Here is a 23,272-nt window from a genome sequence, read left to right on the forward strand (position 1 = left end):
TTTCATCAGTGAGGCCTTGTTCCTGTGCAATTTTGTTATACTGCACACTCATGTCACAGACATACTCTACGTGATCACTTTTCATATTTTCAGGCAATTTTACAAGAATCATATTATGAACTCAGGTTGAATTCAGTTCAGTTGGTAAGATCTAGCTGTCTAATGATACAGAAACATTTTCAAAGAAATAAAACACTTGAGAAACAATAGGTGTAATTGCTTCTCTATCATTATGTGTGTATTTCTCTTTGTTGTGTTTATAAAACATAAAGGGCATTTTCACAGAGAGATTCACCAGATTTACGGAATCACAAAAGAACATTGATTACATTGCTGTAGACATTCTATGCTCGCTTATTTTTCATTTGCACCTACTTTTCATATGTACGAGTATGTCTGACTGTGTGCATAAATGTTAACAATTGAGTTATTTCATCATTTCACTGTTAAGATGTTTTCATTCTTGTCAGTTACAAACAGAGCAGTGAACATCCACGAGGTCTCTATGTGTATTTGTCTGTGTTTTATTGAAACTTGTAGCTCAAGTTTGGAGTGAACGTCAAGTTCTACCTTCTACTGTATGTTTCAGAAAATATGCTGATATCAAGAATAATCCCGTTCTGAAAGTAACTGCTCAATTTTAAAATAAAATTGTGGCTGCTATTTTCTTACAGCTTAAGAATTGTGAATGTTATAAAATACATTTAACTCAAACTTCCGTTGAGTCATTTTCTGTGTTTTCCTTTTTGTGCTACTCAGAAGTATGCTAGGTCATCCAGAAACCGTGGCTTCATTAGTAAAAAGTGAGCTTCTCAGTGCCAGCCAAGATGGAGGCATAGGTAGACATACTTTGCTTCCTAGCACAAAGAAAAGAATAATAACGACCAACTTGAAAACAACAAACCACCAGAAGTGTCCGATGATTAAACTGTATGGCAAGCAAACAGTTAAAGAAGAAACATTCATCCAGATTGATAGGAAGAACAGAGACAGGCAGTCTGGGTGGAGATGATGGGTAGCAAGGTGGCAGGTGGCATACGAAGTGTGTGAGGCAGTGGCTGGTGGACTGGGGTAGTGAATGGCAGTTGATGGACCAGGCTATATCACCAGAGACATTGAGGGGGGGAACTGTCTAGCAGTGGCCAGGGGAGAGTGGGGTGGGGACAGGGAGGAGAGGGGATTGCAGGAACTATTATAAAGGACACATGGACAAAATCGGGGGGGGATGGTGGGGGTGGGGGAGGGAGGTGGGTTCAGCCGGGGTGGGGGGAGGGAAGGGGAGAAAAGGCATACAACTGTAATTGAATAACAATAAAAAATAAATTAAAAAAAAACATGGAGAACAACGGGAAAATGAGACAGATATCAGAATCCAAGCTTCCAGTGCAGGAAGCTAAAGGCATAAAACTTGTGCCTATGAATATCTGTAGAGGTTGCAGCAGTGGGAAAAACTCCATCGCACACAAGAGTCCATTCCAGGGTTTCTTGAAATGCCAGGAGGTACAGAAGCCGACTCTCCACGGAATTAGAACCACAAAGGACATTTTGCTTGAGGGTAGCGGGAGAATTGACTGAAAGATGGTGGAGAGATAAACAAGCAGGATTATTTCCCCCCTGACCATTCCCCCACAAACAGCACCACAACACAGCAAAGTGAGTTGTCCTGCCCTGGCAAATACCTAAGGCTCCACCCCTTGGAACCTAGGTGGTACAATGAGACAAAGAAATATGGCCCAATTGAAATAGCAGTTCAACATTCCAGCAAAAGATGCCTGTCTGCTGTTAACCAGTGAATGAAATGTCAGCCCATGAACCAAGGAGTTGCTCTTCAATTCCCCATCAGGGCATGTGCCTGGTTTGCCATCCAGGTCCCCAGTATGGGGCACGCTACAGGCAAGCACACATTGATGTTTGTCTTACTCTCTTTCTCTCTCTCTACCCACTCTTTAAAAATAAAAATTAAAAAAAATACACTAAGCACTGAAGACATAGCCAACCAGTCAGATGCAGAGTTCAGAACACTGGTAATCAGGGTGCTCACAGAAATGATTGAGTAGACCTACAAATAAAGGAAGTGGTGCATGCTATACCAAGTGAAATACAGAAACATATAAGGGGACCAACAGTGAAAGGAAAGAAGCCTGGACTCTATAATGTGGACCAGAAGGAAGAAATAAACATTCAACCAGAATATAATGAGGAAACAAGAATTCAAGAAATAAGGAGAGGTAGTGTAAGTCCTGGTACAACTTTAAACCTTCCAACATCCTAATCCTCAGGGTACCAGAAGGAGAAGAGGAAGAGCACAGAATGGAAAACTGATTTAAAAAATAATGAAGGAATACTTACCAAGTCTGGTTAAGGAAATAGACATGCAAGTGAGGAAAGCTAACAGACTCCAGAGAATTTGGACCCAAGGAGGAACACACCATGACACATCATAATTCGATTACCAAATATAAAAGATGAGGCAGGAATCTTAAAGGCGGCAACACAAAAGGAGTGTTACCTACAAAATGGTACCCTCAATAGTAGCAGCTGATTTCTCAAGGGAAACCTTGTAGACAAGGAGCTAGAATCAAGTATTCAAAGTCATGGAAGGCACAGACTACATCTAAGATTAATCTAAACAGCAAACTATCACCTTGAATGGGTGGACAAATCAAGTGCTTCCCAGACAAGTTCAGGTTAAAGGAGTTCATCATCACCAAGCCTTTATATGAAATGCTCAAGGGACTTACTCTAAGAAAAAGAAGATCAAAAATAAGAACAGTGAAATGACAACACACTCCCAACTATTAACAACTGAACCTATGAAAACAAAACTGAGAGAAAAACAAGATAAGCAAACAACCAGAACAGGAAGACAATCACAGCAATGGAGATCATATGGAGGGTGGTTAGCAGGGTTGGGGTGAGGGGAGAATGGGGTAGAAGGTACAGGGAAGAAGAAGCATAAAAGGTGGGTACAAAATAGACAGGGAATTTAAAATAATATTGGACATAGAGAAGCCATACAACTTATTTGTATGATCCATGGACATGAACTTAGGAAATTATGGAGGGAGAGGGGTTGCAAGTAGTAAGGGCTAAAAGTGAGAAGAAAAAATAGGACAATTGTACGAGTATAATCAATAAAACATACTTAAAAAAATTTATTGTTATTCAATTACAGTTATCTGCCTTTTCTCCCCATCCCTCCACCCCACCCCAGCCAAACCCACCTCCCTCCCCCACCTCCACCCTCCCGTGATTTTGTCAACAGAAGAAGAAAACAATGAAATGTACTTAAACAAGTGAGCTTGTGAAAAATGTGGAAACACAGGCCCCTCCCACAACTCCTGAATGAGAATCTGCATTTTACCCAAACTACATTTTTTTTGTATTTTTAAAATATATTTTATTGATTATGCGATTACAGTTGTCCCAATTTTTCCTCTTTTGACCCCCTCACAGCCCATACCCCCATTCCCTCCAGCATCCCCTCTGCTATAGTTCACATCCATGGGTCATGTGCATGAGTTCTTTGGCTTCTCCATTTCCTATACTATTGTTAACCTCCCCCTGTCTATTTTCTACCTACCAGTTTGTAGTTCTAAATCCCTGCACCTTTTCCCCTATTCTCCCCCTCCTCATTCCCAGCTGATAACCTTCCAAATGATCCCCATATCTATGATACTGTTCCTATTCTGCTTATTTGCTTAGTTTGTTTTTTAGATTCAGTTGTTGATAGTAGTGAATTCGTTGCCATTTTAATGTTCATACCAAACTACATTTTTTGTTGCCTGAATGAAACCCAAGGAAGTTACATACACTTACAACTCCCCGTGCCTTTTGTAATTAAGAAGGATATACTGCTGATTCTGAATGATAGAAATATAACATTCATCAATCCATATGCCTGTGTTTCTTCATTCAGTTTCAAGTGTATTTTCCTGAAAAGTAATGTCTCTACAGTAAATTTGTGTGCATGTATTATCCTACTTTTTCGGTGTTAGAAAATACATTAGAGTGTCACAGCATCATAAGGACCTTACAAAATGATGCAGGATATCTCCTAGGTCAATACCACCTCTAACTTTTTTCATGTTAGATGACACGGAGAACTCTGCTAGTGTCTCCTTGTGAAATGTGCCTCTTTTTTTCTCTCCCCAGCAATCCTTAATGTTCAAGGATGTGTCTGTAGACTTCTCTTGGGAGGAGTGGGATTGCCTGGACCCAGCTCAGCAGAAATTGTATGTGGATGTGATGTTGGAGAACTACAGCAACCTGGTCTCCCTGGGTGAGGCAGACTTCCTTCAGAGTTCCTGCTCCACCCACAAGATTTTGTTCCCTTTCTTTAACATCTTTTGGGGACTCTAGCATGTTTGATAGACTTTCAGATTCATGCTCACAGGGGAGAACTTGGAGGTTATCTCGTGTAGAAAATAAAGGCTTTGAGGATGATAGTTTGTAGGACCTCATTGTCCAAAAAATTTACATGGTGTTAGAATAAAGTGCTGTCCACAAATAGGTTTTTAGAAAAGGATTGTGTACAATATATTAATTTTCCCGCTATCATGTTACCTGAGCACAGCGTGGATTGGAAATGGGAAATCTTTATATACCAATAATATTTTTTTTGAACACAGGTCTTGTTGTTTCTAAGCCAGTCCTGGTCACCTCTTTGGAGCACCTCAAGGACCACTGGGATGTTTGCAGAAAAAAGTCACTATCTGCCCCCCCCAGGTAGGTGGGAATGGAGATGCAGATATCACAGATGAGGAACTCAAGGGTCAAATAAGAAACCACCTTAAAGTTTGGATTGTGAAACTGTGCTTCAATGGAAAGGATTTTGCAAAGCTCAGGTTTATTTCTGTTGCTGTCATAGAGGGCCAGCTGGTCTCCAACAGTGTACCATGTACGTACATGCTTTCAGAATTCTGTTTTTACTCCAGTGGCCTCTGTTATCCTGTTAGCATTTGGTGTCAAACTCCTCCCCTTGGATTCTGGGGGCCACCATGATCTGGTTCCTCCTGCCTTGATTCGAGGACCTGGGAAAATCTGTGCTTGTTACAGATAAATTTTACTTTTAGCTTTTTATTTTTATTTTTTAGTTTTGTTTTTTGCCATAAATGGAGTTCATGAAGGAAGTGGTTGAGATCCTGGAATTTCTCACAGAAATCCCAGGAACCTGGGGGGCAGTAGTCATGTTTTCTGACTTATCATTTTTAACCCTATGGGGCTTCAGAGAAGACCCTACGAAGTTTGGACTCAGCTATTTTTCTCATAACACAATGCACCTCCACAACATTAGACATTGTACTTTTCTATTTCACTTCAAAATGTCTTATGCTTATAAGTGTAACATAGGGGTTTTTTTATTTTTTTAAATTTTTATTGTTATTCAATTACAGTTGTATGCCTTTTCTCCCCATCCCTCCACCCCACCCCAGCTGAACCCACCTCCCTCCCCCACTTCCACCCTCCCCCTTGGTTTTGTCCATGTGTCCTTTATAGTAGTTCCTGTAATCCCCTCTTCCCACTGTCCCCCCCACGAACCCTGGCTATTGTTAGATTGTTCTTAACTTCAATGTCTCTGGTTATATTTTGTTTGCTTTTTTCTCTTGTTGATTATGTTCCAGTTAAAGGTGAGATCATATGGTATTTGTCCCTCACTTCCTGGCTTATTTCACTTAGCATAATGCTCTCCAGTTTCATCCATGCTGTTGCAAAGGGTATAAGCTCCTTCTTTCTCTCTGCTGCGTAGAATTCCATTGTGTAAATATACCATAGTTTTTGGATCCACTCGTTGGCTGATGGGCACTTCGGTTGCTTCCAGTACTTGGCTATTGTAAATTGTGCTGCTGTGAACATTGGGGTGCACAGGTTCTTTTGCATTGGTATTTCAGGGTTCTTAGAGTATAATCCCAGCAGCGGAATTACTGGGTCAATGGCAGTTCCATTTTTAGTTTTCTCAGGAAATTCGATATTGTTTTCCACAATGGCCTCACCAGTCTGCATTCCCACCAACAGTGCACTAGGGTTCCCTTTTCTCCACATCCTCTCCAACATTTGTTTTTGGATTTGTTTATGTTGGCCACTCTGACTGGTGTGAGATGGTACCTCATTGTGGTTTTAATTTGCATCTCTCTGATGGCTAGTGATGCTGAGCATCTTTTCATATGTCTCTGGGCCCTCTCTATGTCTTCTTGGAAAAGTGTCTGTTCAAGTCCTTTGCCCATTTTTTAATTGGGTTGTTTGTCTTCCTGGAGTGGAGTCGTGTGAGTTCTTTATATATTTTAGAGATCAGGCCCTTGTCTGAGGTATCATTATCAAATATGTTTTCCCATACTGTTGTTTCTCTTTGTAATTTGGTGCTGTTTCTTTAGCCATGCAGAAGCTTTTTATTTTGATGAGGTCCCATTTGTTTATTCTTTCCTTTATGTCCCTTGCTTTAGGGGACATGTCTGTGAGGATGTTGCTGCGTGGAATGTCTGAGATTTTCCTGCCAATGTTTTCCTCTAGGACTTTTATGGTGTTACGACTTATATTTAAGTCTTTTATCAATCTCGAGTTTATTTTGTGTATGGCGGAAGTTGGTGATCGAGTTCATTTTTTTGCACGTAGCTGTCCAGATCTCCCAACACCATCTGTTGAAGAGGCTGTTTTTGCTCCATTTTATGCTTTTGCCTCCTTTGTCAAATATTAATTCACTGTATAGATGAGTTTATTTCTGGGCTCTCTGTTCTGTTCCATTGGTCTATGTGCCTGTTTTTATGCCAGTACCAGGCTGTTTTGATTACAGTGGCCTTGTAATACAGTTTGATATCAGGTATTGTGATCCCTCCTGCTTTGTGCTTCTTTCTCAAAATTGCTGCAGCTATTCGGGGTCGTTTATGGTTCCATATGAATTTCTGCAATGTTTGTTCTATATCTGTGAAATATGTAATGGGTACTCTAATAGGTATTGCATTGAATCTATAAATTGCTTTGGGTAGTATGGCCATTTTGATGATGTTAATTCTTCTAATCCGTGAGCATGGTACATGCTTCCATTTGTTTGTGTCTTCCTTAATTTCTTTCTTCAGTGTTGTGTAGTTATCTGAGTACAGGTCTTTTACCTCCTTGGTTAGGTTTATTCCTAGGTACTTTATTTTTCTTGTTGCTATATCGAATGGGATTTCTTTCCTGATTTCTGTTTCTTCAGTTTCGTTCCTGGTGTACAGGAATGCCTTTGATTTCTGGGTATGGACTCTGTATCCAGCTGTTTTGCCAAATTCATTTATTAGGTCGAGTAGTTTTTTGGTGGAGTCTATAGTGTTTTCCATGTACACTATCATGTCATCTGCAAACAGTGACAGTTTCATTTCCTCTTTCCAATTTGGATGCCTTTTATTGCTTTATCTTGTGTGATTGCTGTGGCTAGGACTTCCAATACTATGTTGAATAGGAGTGGTGAGAGAGGGCATCCTTGTCTTGTTCCTGATCTTAGTAGGAAAGCTCTAAGTTTTTGTCTGTTGAGTGTGATGTTGGCTGTAGGTCTCTCATATATGGCCTTTATGATGTTGAGGACTGCTCCCTTTATTCCCACTTTGCTGAGTGTTTTTATCAGAAATAGGTGCTGTATCTTATCGAATGCTTTTTCTGCATCTATTGATATGATCATGTGATTTTTGTCTATGCAGTTATTGATGTGGTGTATTATGTTTATTGATTTGTGAATATTGTACCATCCTTGCATCCCTGGGATAAATCCCAGTTGGTCATGATGGATGATCTTTTTAATGTATTGCTGGATGCGGTTTGCTAATATTTTGTTGAGAATTTTAGCGTCTATGTTCATCAGCGATATTGGCCTGAAGTTTTCTTTCTTCATTATGTCTTTATCTGGTTTTGGGATTAGGATGATGTTGGCTTCATAAAAAGAGTTTGGGTGTCTTCCATCAGTTTGGATTTTTTCAAATAGTCTGTGAAGGATAGGGGTTAGCTCTTCCTTAAATGCTTTGTAGAAATCTCCTTTGAAACCATCTCGTCCAGGGCTTTTGTGTGTTGGGAGTTTTTTGATGACTGCTTCAATTTCGTCTGCTGTTATTAGTCCGTTCAGGGTTTTGCTTCTTCTTCATTCAGTTTTGGAAGATTATATTTTTCTAGAAATGTGTCCACTTCATCTAGGTTTTCAAATTTCTTGGCATACTGTTCTTTGTAGTAATTTCTTACAATCCTTTATATTTCTGTGGTATCAGTTGTAATCTCTCTTCTTTCATTTCTAATTCTGTTTATTTGGATCCTCTCTCTTTTCTTCTTGATGAGCCTACTTAAAGGCTTGTCGATTTTGTTTAATTTTTCAAAGAACCAGCTCCTGGATTCATTGATCCTTACAATTGTGCTTTTAGTCTCTATGTCGTTTGACTGTGCTCTGATCTTGGTTATTTCCTTCCTTCTGCTTGCTCTGGGCTGTCTTTGTTGTTGTTCCTCCATTTCTTGTAGCCGTAGGGTTAGGTTGTTTGTTTGAAATGTTTCTATCTTCTTAAGGTAGGCCTGTATTGCTATGAACTTCCCTCTCAGGACTGCCTTTGCTGTGTCTCATAGGTTTTGGGTTGTTGTGAGTTCATTTTCATTTGTTTCCAGAAAGTTTTTGATTTCTTCCCTAATCTCATTCTTGACCCATTCACTGTTTAATAGCATGCTATTCAGTCTCCATGATTTTGAGTGTTTGGGGTTTTTTCCTTTGGGGTTGGTTTCTAGTTTCAGTCCCTTGTGGTCAGAGAAAATGCTTGATATGATTTCAATTTTCTTGAATTTGTTGAGGCTTGCTTTGTGTCCTATCATGTGGTCTATCTTTGAAAAAGTTCCATGGACACTTGAAAAGAATGTGTATTTTGCTTCTTTGGGATGAAAGTCTCCATATATATCAGTTAAGTCCATTTGCTCTAAGGTATTGTTAAGTGACACAATATCCTTGTTGATATTTTGTTTGGAAGACCTGTCCATTTTTGATAGTGGGGTTTTAAAGTCCCCTATATAATTGTGTTGCTGTCAATATCTTTCTTGAAGTCCTCCAAGATTTTCTTAATGTATTTGGGTGCTCCTATGTTGGGTGCATATATATTTACAATGTTTATGTCTTCTTGGTGGATTCTTCCTTTGAGTATTATGAAGTGACTTTCTGGGTCTCTCTTTATGGCCCTTCTTTGGAAGTCTATTTTGTCTGATATGAGTATTGCTACCCCTGCTTTTTTTTCCTGTCCATTTACTTGGAAAATTTGTTTCCAGCCCTTTAGTTTCAGTCTGTGTACGTCTTTTGTCCTGTGATGGGTCTCTTGTAGGCAGCATATGTGTGGGTCATGTTTTGTTATCCATTCAGCTATTCTATGTCTTTTGATTGGAGAATTTAATCCATTTACGTTTAAGGTTATTATCGATAGGTCGTTATTCATTGCCATTTTTTCCTACCTGTGTTCCTCTGTCTTTCTCTTTTCCTTCCTTTCCTTAAAGCAGTGCCTTTAGCATCTCTTGCAGAGCTGGTTTGGTGGAGCTGTATTCTTTTAGACTTCTTTTGTCTGGGAAACTCTTTATTTGGCCTTCTATCTTGATTGAGAGCCTTGCTGGGTAAAGTAGTCTTGGTTGCAGGCCTCTGGTTCTCATTACTTGGAATATTTTTTGCTATTCTCTTCTGGCTTGGAGCGTTTCCATTGAGAAGGCAGTTGCTAATCTTATTGGGGCTCCCTTGTACGTTACTTCCTTTTTCTCCCTTGCTGCCTTTAAGATCCTGTCTTTGTCTTGGAAATTTGCCATTTTAATTATGATGTGTCTTGCAGTGGGTCTCTTTGGGTTCCTCTTGCTTGGGACTCTCTGTGTTTCCTGGATTTGGGTGACTTTTTCTCTCCTCAGATTAGGGAAATTTTCCATCATTACTTTTTCAAACAGGTTTTCTATCCCTTGCTCTTCTTCTTCTCCTTCTGGTATTCCTATTATACGGATATTGTTACGTTTCATGTTGTCCTGCATTTCCCTTATTGCCTCTTCATTCATTCTGAGCCTCTTTTCCTTTTCTTGCTCTTTCTGGGTGTTTTTTTCTACTTTGTCCTCCAGCTCGCTGATCTGATCCTCTGCTTCATAAATCTGCTTTTCATTCCTTCTACTGTGTTCTTCAATTCAGAAATTTTGTTCTTCATTTCCTCTTGGCTCTTGTTGATAGTTTCTATTTCCTTTTTCATGTTGATATAGTTTGCAGTGAGTTCATTGTAGTTTCCTTGTAGTTTCTGGTAGTTCTCTTTGAGCTCATAGAGCTCAGTGAGCTTCCTGATGACCATTGCTTTGAACTCAGTATCTGATAGTTGACTTGCCTCTTTTTCAGTTAGCATTCTTTCTGAGGCCTCCTCCTTTCCTTTCATTTGGGGATTGTTTCTTTGTCTTCCCATTGTTTGTGAGACTCTTCTTGTTAGCCTCTGCTTGTTAAATTGCTCTATTCTGACTCCCTGGGTTTATGGTATGAACTTCTATGGTAGAATGCCAATGGGATTCAGTGGTGCTGTCTCCTTAATCTCCTGTGGTCACTGGTCTTGAGCTGATGTTTATGGGTGTAACACAGTCTTACTCTGGTCTTTTCAGCACTCCAGGTTTTCTTGTCTCACCTGTGGGAAAAAAAGGAATGGGGGCAAAAAAAAAAACCTGAAGGAGGGAAAAAGGGAATAGAAAAGGAAAGGAAGGAAGGCAGTAGGAATAAAGAAAAATCGGAGGCAAGATAAGGAAGAATTTTTTGACTAAAATTAAACAACAGAATAAATAAAAGAAGGCAGGAAGAAGGAATAAAAGTGGTAAAGGGTAGAAGGAAGAAGGAATAAAAAAAGAAAGGACAGAAAAGAAGAAGGAATTCAGGGGGAAAGAAGGAAAGAAAAAAGAAGAAAAAAAAATGGAAGGAGGGAAAAAGGGAATAGAATGGGAAAGGAAGGAAGGGAGTAGCAATAAAAAAAGATCGGAGGCAAGATAAGAAGGCATTTTTTGACAAAAATTAAAACAAGAGAATAAATAAAAGAAGGCAGGAAGAAGGAATAAAAAAGGTAAAGGATGGAGGGGAGAAAGAATAAAAAAAGAAAGAAGGACAGAAAGGAAGAAGGAATTCAGGGGGAAAGAAAGAAGTAAAAAAGAAGAAGAAGAAGAAGAAAAAAAGAAAAAGTCTTCTGCTGGCTTTAAACTGGTCAGGGTAGTTCTGCTGGTCGTCCTGTCTGTGGAATGGGAGGGGGTGGTTGGAAGGATTGGTTTCACTTTTCTCCCTTCCTGAGCCACACTTTTCGCTGTTGTTCAGCCTTCAGTCTAGTTCCTCTGGTCCTTCTGCTCCCCACTAGACCTTTAGTTCACCAGCTGTGGCTATCCTTGAGTTGCACCAATTAGGGGCAACTCACATTCCACCTTCTTGCTCTTTGCTGTCTTAGATGCTAGGGGCTTTCGGTGCTGCTATGGGGTAGTTCAGCCCCCTACTGTGTCGAGTCTTTCCGGGGAATGCAGTCTCTCCTAGCCCTGCAGCTCCCCTCTGCTGGGCGTTCTGCCTTCTTCCTAGAGAGCCAGTAGGCCCTGCAGAGTTCTGTGTGCAGGGGCTATGTAGGAGTTTTCAGAACCAGTGCTTTTTTTGGCTGTGGTCACCTGCAGGCAGCGAGGCCCTTGATCGGGTTGTGTGGCCGATCTCCACTTTAGACTTCAGTTACTTGTTGATCCCCTGCTTTTGGTCTGTGCCCAGGGCAGCCAGCCACTGATCCAGTTGCGCGCTCACCCAGGAGCTTTTTGTCTGTGCTCCCAGGCAGCCTGGTGCTTATCAGGGTGCCCACCCACCCGAGGTTTCAGGTGTGGGCCCCAGGCTCTGATTGGGGTATGCACCCACTGGCGCACTTTGGGTCTGGCGCTCAGGCAGCTGGGCTGCTTATCAGGGCTCGCACTCACCCGGGGTTTCAGGTGTGGGCCCCTAGACGCCCATCCGCCAGGCTTCAGGTGAGCGTTAGGGCTGCTTTTCCGCGTTCACAGTCCAGGGCTGAGGGGGGAGGGGCACCAGAGACCGTGGCTGTGCGGAGAGTTCTCTAACTAGCTACTACATGCCTCTATTTTCTTTTCCTTTTTGAGAAATTCTTCCTATTCAAGCCCCCCTGGTCCAAACAAGCACCAGGCTGTTCACACAGCCCAGCCTGGCTCTCTCCCAAGAATCCTGCAGCAGACCCTGCGCCCGGGCGGGGCCTCAGTCGCCCTCGTCCAGCGCGGGTCCTGGGGATCTTATGGTCCTTAAGGACTCTTCTTACTGTCTGATATTTCGATGTCCTCTATCTTTGGTCTCTGATCTTCATATATGCTGGAATACTGTTGGCTGTTCGCTCTGCTCCTCAGATCAGCTAGGTATTTCACTGGTGTTGAGGGGAAGTGGACTCTGCTCCCACCTATCTCACTGCCATCTTATTAAGTGTACCATCGTTTTTTAATCCATTCATTTACTGATGGGACTTAGGTTGTTTCCAGCATTTGCCTCTTGTAAATTATGCTGCTATGAACCCTGGAGTACCTACGTTCTTTTGAATTGGTGTTTCAGGATTCTAGGGTAGAAGGAACTCCTACCCTTTGTGACAGCATGGATGGAACTACAGAGCACTATGCTAAGTGAAATAAGGCAGGCAGTGAAAGACAAATACCATATGATCTCCCCTATAAGGGGAACCTAATGAACACAACAAAGAACCAAGCCAAATATAACCAGAAACAGTGAAGTAAAGAAGAAACTGACAGCATCCACAAGGGGGGTCGGTGGGGGTAATAGGGGAAAAAGAGGCAAGACTTCTGTGGAACATGTATAAATGACACATGGACAAAACCAAATGGGGTGGGATCAAACAGGGTAGGATCAATGGGATGAGTGCGGATAGCTGGGGTTGGGGGACTGATGGGAGGAAAATGGAGTCAACTGAACTTGAACAACAATAAAAGAATGTGGAAAGAAAATATCCTTTTGCTTTTCCTAGGCCACTGAGTAAGAGGTGTAGGGCCTATAGAGGACACATGTAGCTTGTGTCAGAGTTTAGCATGTTTTTCCTCAAAGCTGAGATCGCTGGATAACTTCTGGGACAAGGAACCTGCCTGTGTTCTGGGCCTGGGCCCTGGTTGGGGACATGAAGTGGCAACCGATAGATTTTTCTGTATTTTAATACATTTTTAAATTTGAGTATTGTGTTCTATAGCTTCCCATTTTCTGTTTGCTTATTTTTATGTTATGTCTCTTTTCATTGTCATTTTGGTCATTCACAGATATGGTGATATTAAGTAGTTGTCTTATTTTCCTATGTTTCTATTTTCAGGTGGTTATTTTCACTTCTTTATCAAGTTGAAGGTGCACTGAAATTAGTACATTTCAGTACAGGTAGTGTCGGTTTTGTAGATGCATTTCAGTTTCTGATTAGACCTTGATTTTCTCTTTCCTCTCTTGATATATTTGTTCAGGTTCAAAATTGTAAACAACTAGGCTTTATGAACCTGCTTTCTCCAAGTTAAAAGAATAAAAGAAATAGCAATCACCCCAGTTTACACTCTAATTTTTTAAACACAAGGGGTTGTGCATTGTTGATATGGGTGTGTAAGTTTGAACTTTACTAGTGTCTGTTTCTTTTTCAAAGCCCATGGTGTTTTTTTATGCATGATATTGGTCTTCAGTCCAGTGGTTTCTGTGGTGCTTCAACTATTACCCTTTCTTTTTACTGTACATTTTAATGTGTTAAAAATGTGCTTTTCTGGTGTGAGCACTCTTTGTCCTGCAAACCAGGAACATGAATTCGAGGATGCAGGAAAACAGTGAGATCATCGAACACACAGGACCCTCTATCTGTCTAGAAAACACCTGGGAATGGGGAGTTTTCTTCTACAATTGCCATTATGTGCTAGGCGATGTGGGTAGAGTGGTTGCCAAGTGTGAGCAACTGTTGTTCTACTCCCTGTGACTTTTTCTCATTGAACCACATTTGGTCTTGCTGCCAATATTTATAGTTTATTGACATTCTCAACCATGTGACTTGTTTAAAAATTCCTGTATGTTCTATGTACATTCACCTGCGTGTCACACCTGTGAACCTTTATTTTGTATCTTTCATTTCTGTCTTCTGCAGACAACCAGGACTTCTTGCAAAGGTCAAGCATGGAAGATTTTATCTTTAGAGCAGCACTGGTAAGATATGAGAGGTGTGCCTTTCATACTGATAAGGAATTTTGTAACAAGAAAGAAAGGATGTTTAAATGGAGAAACCTAAATATGGAAAATTATTCATGATAAAACCCTTCTTATCTAAAGATGTGAAAAATAGTTCCAGTTTTGGAAAACTTCCACTTTAGGTCAGTTACATTTTCAGATCAATTGGTTTCCATGTAGGAAAACTGAAAACAATATTCTAGTGTAGGTATTCTTGTAAAGCACATGTGGCAAAGCAATGCTTGTGGACCAATTCTGGCCGTCCACCTTGTTTTATCTGGCTCAGCAAGTTGCTTCTACCTGGTAACAGTTCCAAGTTCCCTTCCCCTAGATAAGGAGTAGTTATGCATATGCGTTCCTCAAATTATTTTCAGGCGAGGGAAAGCAACTGCAACGCTGATGTCTTTATCCGGTAAAAATGCCACTGGCACTCCTGTTCTAAACGCAGTCTGGAAAGTCTAGGAAATCTCATAATTTGTGGTGCGGGTAATCGTTTGAAATACTTAAAATGTAAAGTAGGACTGAATTTTCATTCAATAATTTGTGGAATGTATTGATTTCCTATGCATGTATAAAGCTTAAATGTGATGAATTTGATAATTAGGAAATATTATACTCTATTGGAAATAATATTTTCTTTTCTTTCACTGTATAGTCTTTTCATGAACTTGGGAGTGAATTTTACTACAACAACCATACTGTAATAAGGATCACAGAATGGTTATTTGGTGGTAAGGGCACATGTTTAATGAAATTATGGATGTCACTAACGGCCTTACTGTGTTCAATAATTACCAGAGTGCATGTGATGAGGACAGAAGTAGTCAATGCAATGAACATTGGACGAATTTTACCCACGTGTCAAATCCTAGTGTATATCACAAGAGTCAGCTTCTAGACATCCTGTACAAAGGTGGAAAAGGCTTTGACCAACAGGCAAATCAGAGTACTCGTCAGATTTACCCTATTGTGGAGAAGACAAACCAGCAAAGTGAAAATATCAAACGTTTAAAGCAATCTTCAAATAGCACTAAAGAAATGAATATTACTGTCGGGGGGAAAGTTTACACATATTTACCATGCAGAAAATTCTTCAATCAAATATCTAATCTAAATGCACTTGACAAAATATGTCCCAGGAAAGAATATACATGTAAAGACTGTGGTAAAACAGGTCATTGGTTTTCAGGTGTAACTCTACATAAAACAGGTTTTCCTGGACAAAAGCCTGATATTTGTAATAAATGTGGAAAAGCATTTTGGATTACCTGAACCCTTCCCAATCATCACATAATCTACACTGGACAAAGGCCTGACAAATGTAGAGAATGTGCTAAAGCTTATACCCAGTGCTCAAATTTTAATGATAATCAGAAAATTCAAACAAGAGAGAAATTTTTCAAATGTAGTGAAGGTGGCAGTGCCGTTACAGAGTCCTATAATCTTGCCCAGCATCACAATATTCCTACTTGTGAAAAGGATTATATGTGCAGAGAATGTGGGAAAGCCTTTATGTGGTCCTCAGAAGTTACACAACATCAGAAAATACATACTGGAGAGAAGCCTTATGAATGTACACAATGTGGCAAACCATTTACATACTCCTTAAACTTTACTCAACATCAGAAAATTCCTACTGGAGAGAAGCCTCATGAATGTACACAATGTGGCAAAGCCTTTAGGCACCTGAAGGCACTTAGTCAACATCAGAAAATTCATACTGGAGAGAAGCCTTATGAATGTACACAGTGTGGCAAAGCCTTTAGCCGGTCCTCATACTTACTAGTCATCAGAAAATTCATATTGGAGAGAAGCCTTATGAATGTATACAATGTGGCAAAGTCTTTAGCTGGACCTCGACCCTTACTGAGCATCAGAATATTCATACTGGGAAAAAACCTTATATATGTAAAATATGTACTAAAGCCTTCAACCGGGACTGTAAACATTCTTCCCATCAGAAAATTCATATTGGAGGCAAACCTTGTAAGTGTTGAGTATGTAATAAGGCACTTTTACAGTCCTCAAACCTTTCTGAATATCCAGTAATTATCACTGAGGAATACCCTACTTCTATACCCTACGAGGCAAAGGCTTTAACCAGTCCTCAATGAACATTCACCATAAAATATCTTTATACTGTAGAGAAGCCTTTTAAATGTATATGATGGCATATAGCCTTTAGCCACTTCCTACCATTACTAAACTTCAGAGAATTCATACTGGACACAAGGCTTACATATGTGGACTATGCAGCAAAACTTTTTGACACCAGGTCACTTGTACTGGAGAGAAAACATATAAAGGTAGTGTATATAACGAGTCTTTTATTCATCAGAGCTGCCTTACCCAAATGGAGAGACATCCATTTGGAGAAAAACTGTACAAACGTAGACACTGTGGTAACATTTTAACCTATATTCAAAACGTACTCAACATTTTAAGGCACCTTTTCTTGAACATTCACTTCTTATGTGGCATATGATAATTCACACTATAAAAAACATGAAAAGGGAAATTGTAGAAAATCGTATACGTGGACCAGCAGCCTCATTATATATCAAGGAATGCTCAGTAGGGTGGATTTCTACATTCATAAAGAATGAACGACTTTTACACAGTTCCCATAAGCCCAAGAATTTATACCTGAAAGTGGCTTGCAAGTGTAAAAATCAGGAATGTATGTAATTGGAAAAGAGTCTCAAAACATCATAATCACAGTAGAAAGTTAACGATAGGTTTCAGATATGACTCTGAATCAGAATACTTCATACAGAAAATCATCCAAAATTTAAATCATCAATCGTTACTTTTCAGAGTGCTTCAAAATGTCAAGGGAATGGATGTCTAGATATGTATAATTACTCAGAATATAAACTATTGTATATTGACAGTGTTTGAAATATTTTGAGAAGGAAATGTTAAATTGATTTTAGTCTCCTGTCAGTGGATCCTACTATGATCTTATTCCTGGTGTGTGTGAAATCAATGGGCTGTTTGTTGATTCGTTAACCTATGAACTCTTGTATATGAGCTGAGCTTCACTCATAAGTGCATTAGCATAGAAGATTGAGGACACTGTAATGCACTAAGTATGAAGAAATCTAAATGAAGTTGCTTGTTTTAGGTTACTCAGAATTTTGTTGCATGTCATGATGAAAGTCATCCTATTTTGAGTTATAGTAACACATAGGAACATTATAAATTCTAAGTACTTTTCTCAACCTGCCTTTAAAGAAAATGTCAATTTATTAAATCCTGGTGTGTCTCCATGGTAGTCATAGTTGATTCTTTGTTGATGTGGTTGCAATAAGAAAGCCATCAGCAATCTGTGAGGGAATGTGAAGAGTTCAAATCTCAGTGCCTAACCTTGTTGTACATCCCCATTTGCTAAGCAGGTAGCCTCCAGTAAGAAAACCAAAGAAAAGTGCACATTGCGGTCATTCAATACAAGAACAGTAACACTCCCCAAATGTTTGCATTGTGTGTGTTGACAAATGGTAACACAATTGTACTGCGATTCATTGTTTAGATAATGTGTGATTTTATATTTTTTATTAATAAAGGTGAATATTTTGGAACATGTTTCCCTGTTTAACATTACTGAAATTTATAGATAACAATGTATAATTGGGTAAGGTAGTACAATTATGGCATTATCAGTTTCTTTCCTTAGTGTCCTGAGACATTCAATAATGTGAAAAATCCCCACTATTGATGTATTTTATTGTACCTCATTCACCATTCTAATAAATACAATAGATAATATGTGTTTTTGAAGAGTTCAGCTAAGCTACTTTATGATATTGCTGCAGTGGCATTTATTTTCTGTACCTAGGAGCCTTGAACTGGGTTCCTTCTCCTGCAATTTCAGCAATAGACAGCATCTGACAGAGTCACAGTTAAATGTACCTTCTTCACCTGACTTCCTGGCAGCACCTGAGTGCTACAGTCTTCCATGCAACCCAGGCTTTCACCATGCATGGCCATTAGAGAAGATCTCTGCACACTTTAGCAAGACCTAGGTTTTTTGGTTTATTTGGAATGATCTCAACTTAGCTTGAGAAACCCAAAGTCCTCTGCACATGAACCTGTATAAAATCACATATCTTAAAATTCATACAGTCTCCATATGAGTCATCTGGCCTCTTCCTCACATGTAGCTGTTTCAGGTCTGCTGCATACTTCTCAAGGGAATAAAGTCTATTTCATTTTGTCTTGTGGCCTTTTATATAACTGCTGCTCACTATGCAGTATCAGAGTGCTCTGCTTAACAAATGCAAATTTCATTTTACTTTATTTTTTTTAATTTTTATTGGATTTTTTATTTTTTTTCGCATTTTTAAGACTTTATTTTTATTTTTTTTATTGTTATTCAATTACAGTTGTATGTCTTTTCTCCCCATCCCTCCACCCCACCCCAGCTGAACCCACCTCCCTCACCCACCTCCACCCTCCCCCTTGATTTTGTCCATGTGTCCTTTATAGTAGTTCCTGTAATCCCCTCTTCCCACTGTCCCCCTCCCCCACCCCCCGGCTATTGTTAGATTGTTCTTAACTTCAATGTCTCTGGTTATATTTTGTTTGCTTTTTTCTTCTATTGCTTATGTTCCACTTAAAGGTGAGATCATATGGTATTTGTCCCTCACCGCCTGGCTTATTTCACTTAGCATAAAGCTCTCCAGTATCATCCATGCTGTTGCAAAGGGTATAAGCTCCTTCTTTCTCTCTGCTGCATAGAATTCCATTGTGTAAATATACCATAGTTGTTGGATCCATTCGTTTGCGGATCCTTAGGTTGCTTCCAGTACTTGGCTATTGTAAATTGTGCTGCTATGAACATTGGGGTGCACAGGCTCTTTTGCATTGGTGTTTCAGGGTTCTTAGGGTATACTCCCAGCAGTGGAATTGCTGGGTCAAAGGGCAGTTCCATTTTTAGTTTTCTGAGGAAATTCCATACTGTTTTCCACAGTGGCCTCACCACTCTGCATTCCCACCAACAGTGCACTAGGGTTTTCTTTTCTCCACATCCTCTCCAACATCTGTTTGTGGATTTGTTTATGTTGGCCACTCTGACTGGTGTGAGATGGTACCTCATTGTGGTTTTAATTTGCATCTCTCTGATGGCTAGTGATGCTGAGCATCTTTTCATATGTCTCTGGGCCCTCTGTGTGTCTTCCTTGGAGAAGTGTCTGTTCAAGTAGTTTGCCTATTTTTTAATTGGGTTGTTTGTCTTCCTGGAGTGCAGTCGTGTGAGTTCTTTATATATTTTGGAGATCAGGCCCTTGTCTGAGGTATCATTGGCAAATATGTTTTCCCATACTGTTGTTTCTCTTTGTAATTTGGTGCTGTTTTCTTTAGCGATGCAGAAGCTTTTTATTTTGATGAGGTCCCATTTGTTTATTCTTTCCTTTATGTCCCTTGCTTTAGGGGATGTGTCTGTGAGGATGTTGCTGCGTGGAATGTCTGAGATATTCCTCCTAATGTTTTCCTCAAGGACTTTTATAGTGTTACAACTTATATTTAAGTCTTTTATCCATCTTGAGTTTATTTTCGTGTATGGCGTAGGCTGGTGATCAAGTTTCATTTTTTTGCCCGTAGCTGTCCAGATCTCCCAACACCATCTGTTGAAGAGGCTGTTTTTGTTCCATTTTATGCTTCTGCCTTCTTTGTCAAATACTAATTGCCCGTATAAACTTGAGTTTATTTCTGGGCTCTCTGTTCTGTTCCATTGGTCTATGTGCCTGTTTCTATGCCAGTACCAGGCTGTTTTGATTACAGTGCCCTTGTAATACAGTTTGATATCAGGTATTGTGATCCCTCCTGCTTTGTGCTTCTTTCTCAAAATTGCTGCAGCTATTCGGGGTCGTTTATGGTTCCATATGAATTTCTGCAATGTTTGTTCTATATCTGTGAAATATGTAATGGGTACTCTAATAGGTATTGCATTGAATCTATAAATTGCTTTGGGTAGTATGGCCATTTTGATGATGTTAACTCTTCCAATCCATGAACATGGTACATGCTTCCATTTGTTTGTGTCTTCCTTAATTTCTTTCTTCAGTGTTGTGTATTTTTCTGAGTACAGGTCTTTTACCTCCTTGGTTAGGTTTATTCCTAGGTACTTTATTTTTCTTGTTGCTATATCAAATGGCATTTTTTTCCTGATTTCTGTTTCTTCAGTTTCGTTGTTGGTATACAGGAATGCGTTTGATTTCTGAGTATTGACTTTGTATCCAGCTGTTTTGCCAAATTCATTTATTAGGTCGAGTAGTTTTTTGGTGGAGTCTATAGGATTTTCCATGTACACTATCATGTCGTCTGCAAACAGTGACATTTTCATTTCCTCCTTTCCAACTTGGATGCCTTTTATTGCTTTCTCTTGTCTGATTGCTGTGGCTAGGACTTCCAATACTATGTTGAATAGGAGTGGTGAGAGAGGGCATCCTTGTCTTGTTCCTGATCTTACTGGGAAAGCTCTAAGTTTTTGTCCATTGAGTATGATGTTGGCTGTAGGTCTCTCATATATGGCCTTTATGATGTTGAGGACTGCTCCCTTTATTCCCACTTTGCTGAGTGTTTTTATCAGAAATGGGTGCTGTATCTTATCGAATGCTTTTTCTGCATCTATTGATATGATCATGTGATTTTTGTCTTTGCTGTTGTTGATGTGATGTATTATGTTTATTGATTTGCGAATATTGTACCATCCTTGCATCCCTGGGATGAATCCCACTTGGTCATGGTGGATGATCTTTTTAATATATTGCTGGGGGTTAGCTCTTCCTTAAATGCTTTGTAGAATTCTCCTGTGAAACCATCTGGTCCAGGGCTTTGTGTGTTGGGAGTTTTTTGATGACTGCTTCAATTTCGTCTGCTGTTATTGGTCTGTTCAGGTTTTCTGCTTCTTCTTCATTCAGTTTTGGAACATTATATTTTTCTAGAAATGTGTCCATTTCACCTAAGTTTTCAAATTTCTTTGCATACTGTTCTTTGTAGTAATTTCTTACAATTGTTTGTATTTCTGTGGTATCAGTTGTAATCTCTCCTGTTTCATTTTTAATTCTGTTTATTTGGATCCTCTCTCTTTTCTTCTTGATGAGCCTACTTAAAGGCTTGTCGATTTTGTTTATCTTTTCAAAGAACCAGCTCCTGGATTCATTGATCCTTACAATTGTGCTTTTAGTCTCTATGTGATTTAACTCTGCTCTGATCTTGGTTATTTCCTTCCTTCTGCTTGCTCTGGGCTGTCTTTGTTGTTGTTCCTCCATTTCTTGTAGCCGTAGGGTTAGGTTGTTCCTTTGAGATGTTTCTATCTTCTTAAGGTAGGCCTGTATTGCTATGAACTTCCCTCTCAGGACTGCCTTTGCTGTGTCCCATAGGTTTTGGGTTGTTGTGAGTTCATTTTCATTTGTTTCCAGGAAGTTTTTCATTTCTTCCCCAATCTTGTTCTTGACCCATTCATTGTTTAATAGCCTGCTATTCAGTCTCCATGATTTTGTTTGTTTTCGGTATTTTCCTTTAGCGTTGGTTGGTAGTTTCAGTCCCTTGTGTTCAGAGAAAATGCTTGATATGATTTCAATTTTCTTGAATTTGTTGAGGCTTGCTTTGTGTCCTATCATGTGGTCTATCTTTGAAAAAGTTCCATGGACACTTGAAAAGAATGTGTATTTTGCTTCTTTGGGATGAAAAGCTCTATATATATCAGTTAAGTCCATTTCCTCTAGGGTATTGTTAAGTGACACAATATCCTTCTTGATATTTTGTTTGGAAGACCTGTCCATTTTTGATAGTGTGGTGTTAAAGTCCCTACTATAATTGTGTTGCTGTCAATATCTTTCTTGAAGTCCTCCAAGATTTTCTTAATGTATTTGGGTGCTCCTATGTTGGGTGCATATATATTTACAATGTTTATGTCTTCTTGGTGGAGTCTTCCTTTGAGTATTATGAAGTGACCTTCTGGGTCTCTCTTTATGGCCCTTGTTTTGAAGTCTATTTTGTCTGATATGAGTATTGCTACCCCTGCTTTCTTTTACTTCTCCATTTGTTTAGAAAATTTGATTCCAGCCCTTCACTTTCAGTCTGTGTAAGTCTTTTGTCCTGAGATGGGTCTCTTCTAGGCAGCATATGTGTGGGTCATGTTTTCTTATCCATTCGGCTATTCTATATCTTTTGAATGGTGCATTTAGTCCATTTACATTTAAGGTTATTTTTGATAGGTAGTTATTCATTGCCATTTTTTCCTACCTGTGTTCCTCTGTCTCTCTCTCTTCCTACCTTTCCTTAAAGCAGTCCCTTTAGCATCTCTTGCAGAGCTGGTTTGGTGGAGCTGTACTCTTTTAGACTTCTTTTGTCTGGGAAACTCTTTATTTGGCCTTCTATCTTGATTGAGAGCCTTGCTGGGTAAAGTAGTCTTGGTTGCAGGCCTCTGGTTCTCATTACTTGGAATATTTTTTGCCATTCTCTTCTGGCTTGCAGCGTTTCCATTGAGAAGTCAGTTGCTAACCTTATTGGGGCTCCCTTGTACGTTACTTCCTTTTTCTCCCTTGCTGCCTTTAAGATCCTGTCTTTGTCTTGGAAATTTGCCATTTTAATTATGATGTGTCTTACAGTGGGTCTCTTTGGGTTCCTCTTGCTTGGGACTCTCTGTGTTTCCTGGATTTGGGTGACTTTTTCTCTCCTCAGATTAGGGAAATTTTCCATCATTCCTTTTTCAAATAGGTTTTCTATCCCTTTCTCTTCTTCTCCTTCTGGTATTCCTATTATATGGATATTGTTACGTTTCATGTTGTCCTGTATTTCCCTTATTGCCTCTTCATTCTTTCTGAGCCTCTTTCCCTTTTCTTGCTCTTTCTGGGTGTTTTTTTCTACTTTGTCCTCCAGCTCGCTGATCTGATCCTCTGCTTCATAAATCTGCTTTTCATTCCTTCTACTGTGTTCTTCAATTCAGAAATTTTATTCTTCATTTCCTCTTGGCCCTCGTTGATAGTTTCTATTTCCTTTTTCATGTTGATATAGTTTGCAGTGAGTTCACTGTAGTTTCCCTGTAGTTTCTGGTAGTTCTCTTTGAGCTCAGAGAGC

At 39.6% G+C, this 23,272-nt stretch overlaps 1 protein-coding gene across 1 annotated transcript; it reads left to right on the forward strand.

Annotated features, from left to right (window-relative positions):
- The first annotated feature begins 1,335 nt into the window (after nucleotides 1–1,335).
- Nucleotides 1,336–16,305, forward strand: LOC139440639 (zinc finger protein 331-like). The gene is given in 5 exon segments (XM_071220498.1): nucleotides 1,336–1,500; nucleotides 4,156–4,282; nucleotides 11,777–11,964; nucleotides 15,566–15,965; nucleotides 15,968–16,305. Coding segments are annotated over 5 exon segments (1,218 nt in total).
- The last annotated feature ends 6,967 nt before the right edge of the window (nucleotides 16,306–23,272 follow it).

The sequence above is a fragment of the Desmodus rotundus genome, unplaced genomic scaffold, assembly GCF_022682495.2.
Source record: "Desmodus rotundus isolate HL8 unplaced genomic scaffold, HLdesRot8A.1 manual_scaffold_57, whole genome shotgun sequence".
Lineage (NCBI taxonomy): Eukaryota > Metazoa > Chordata > Mammalia > Chiroptera > Phyllostomidae > Desmodus > Desmodus rotundus.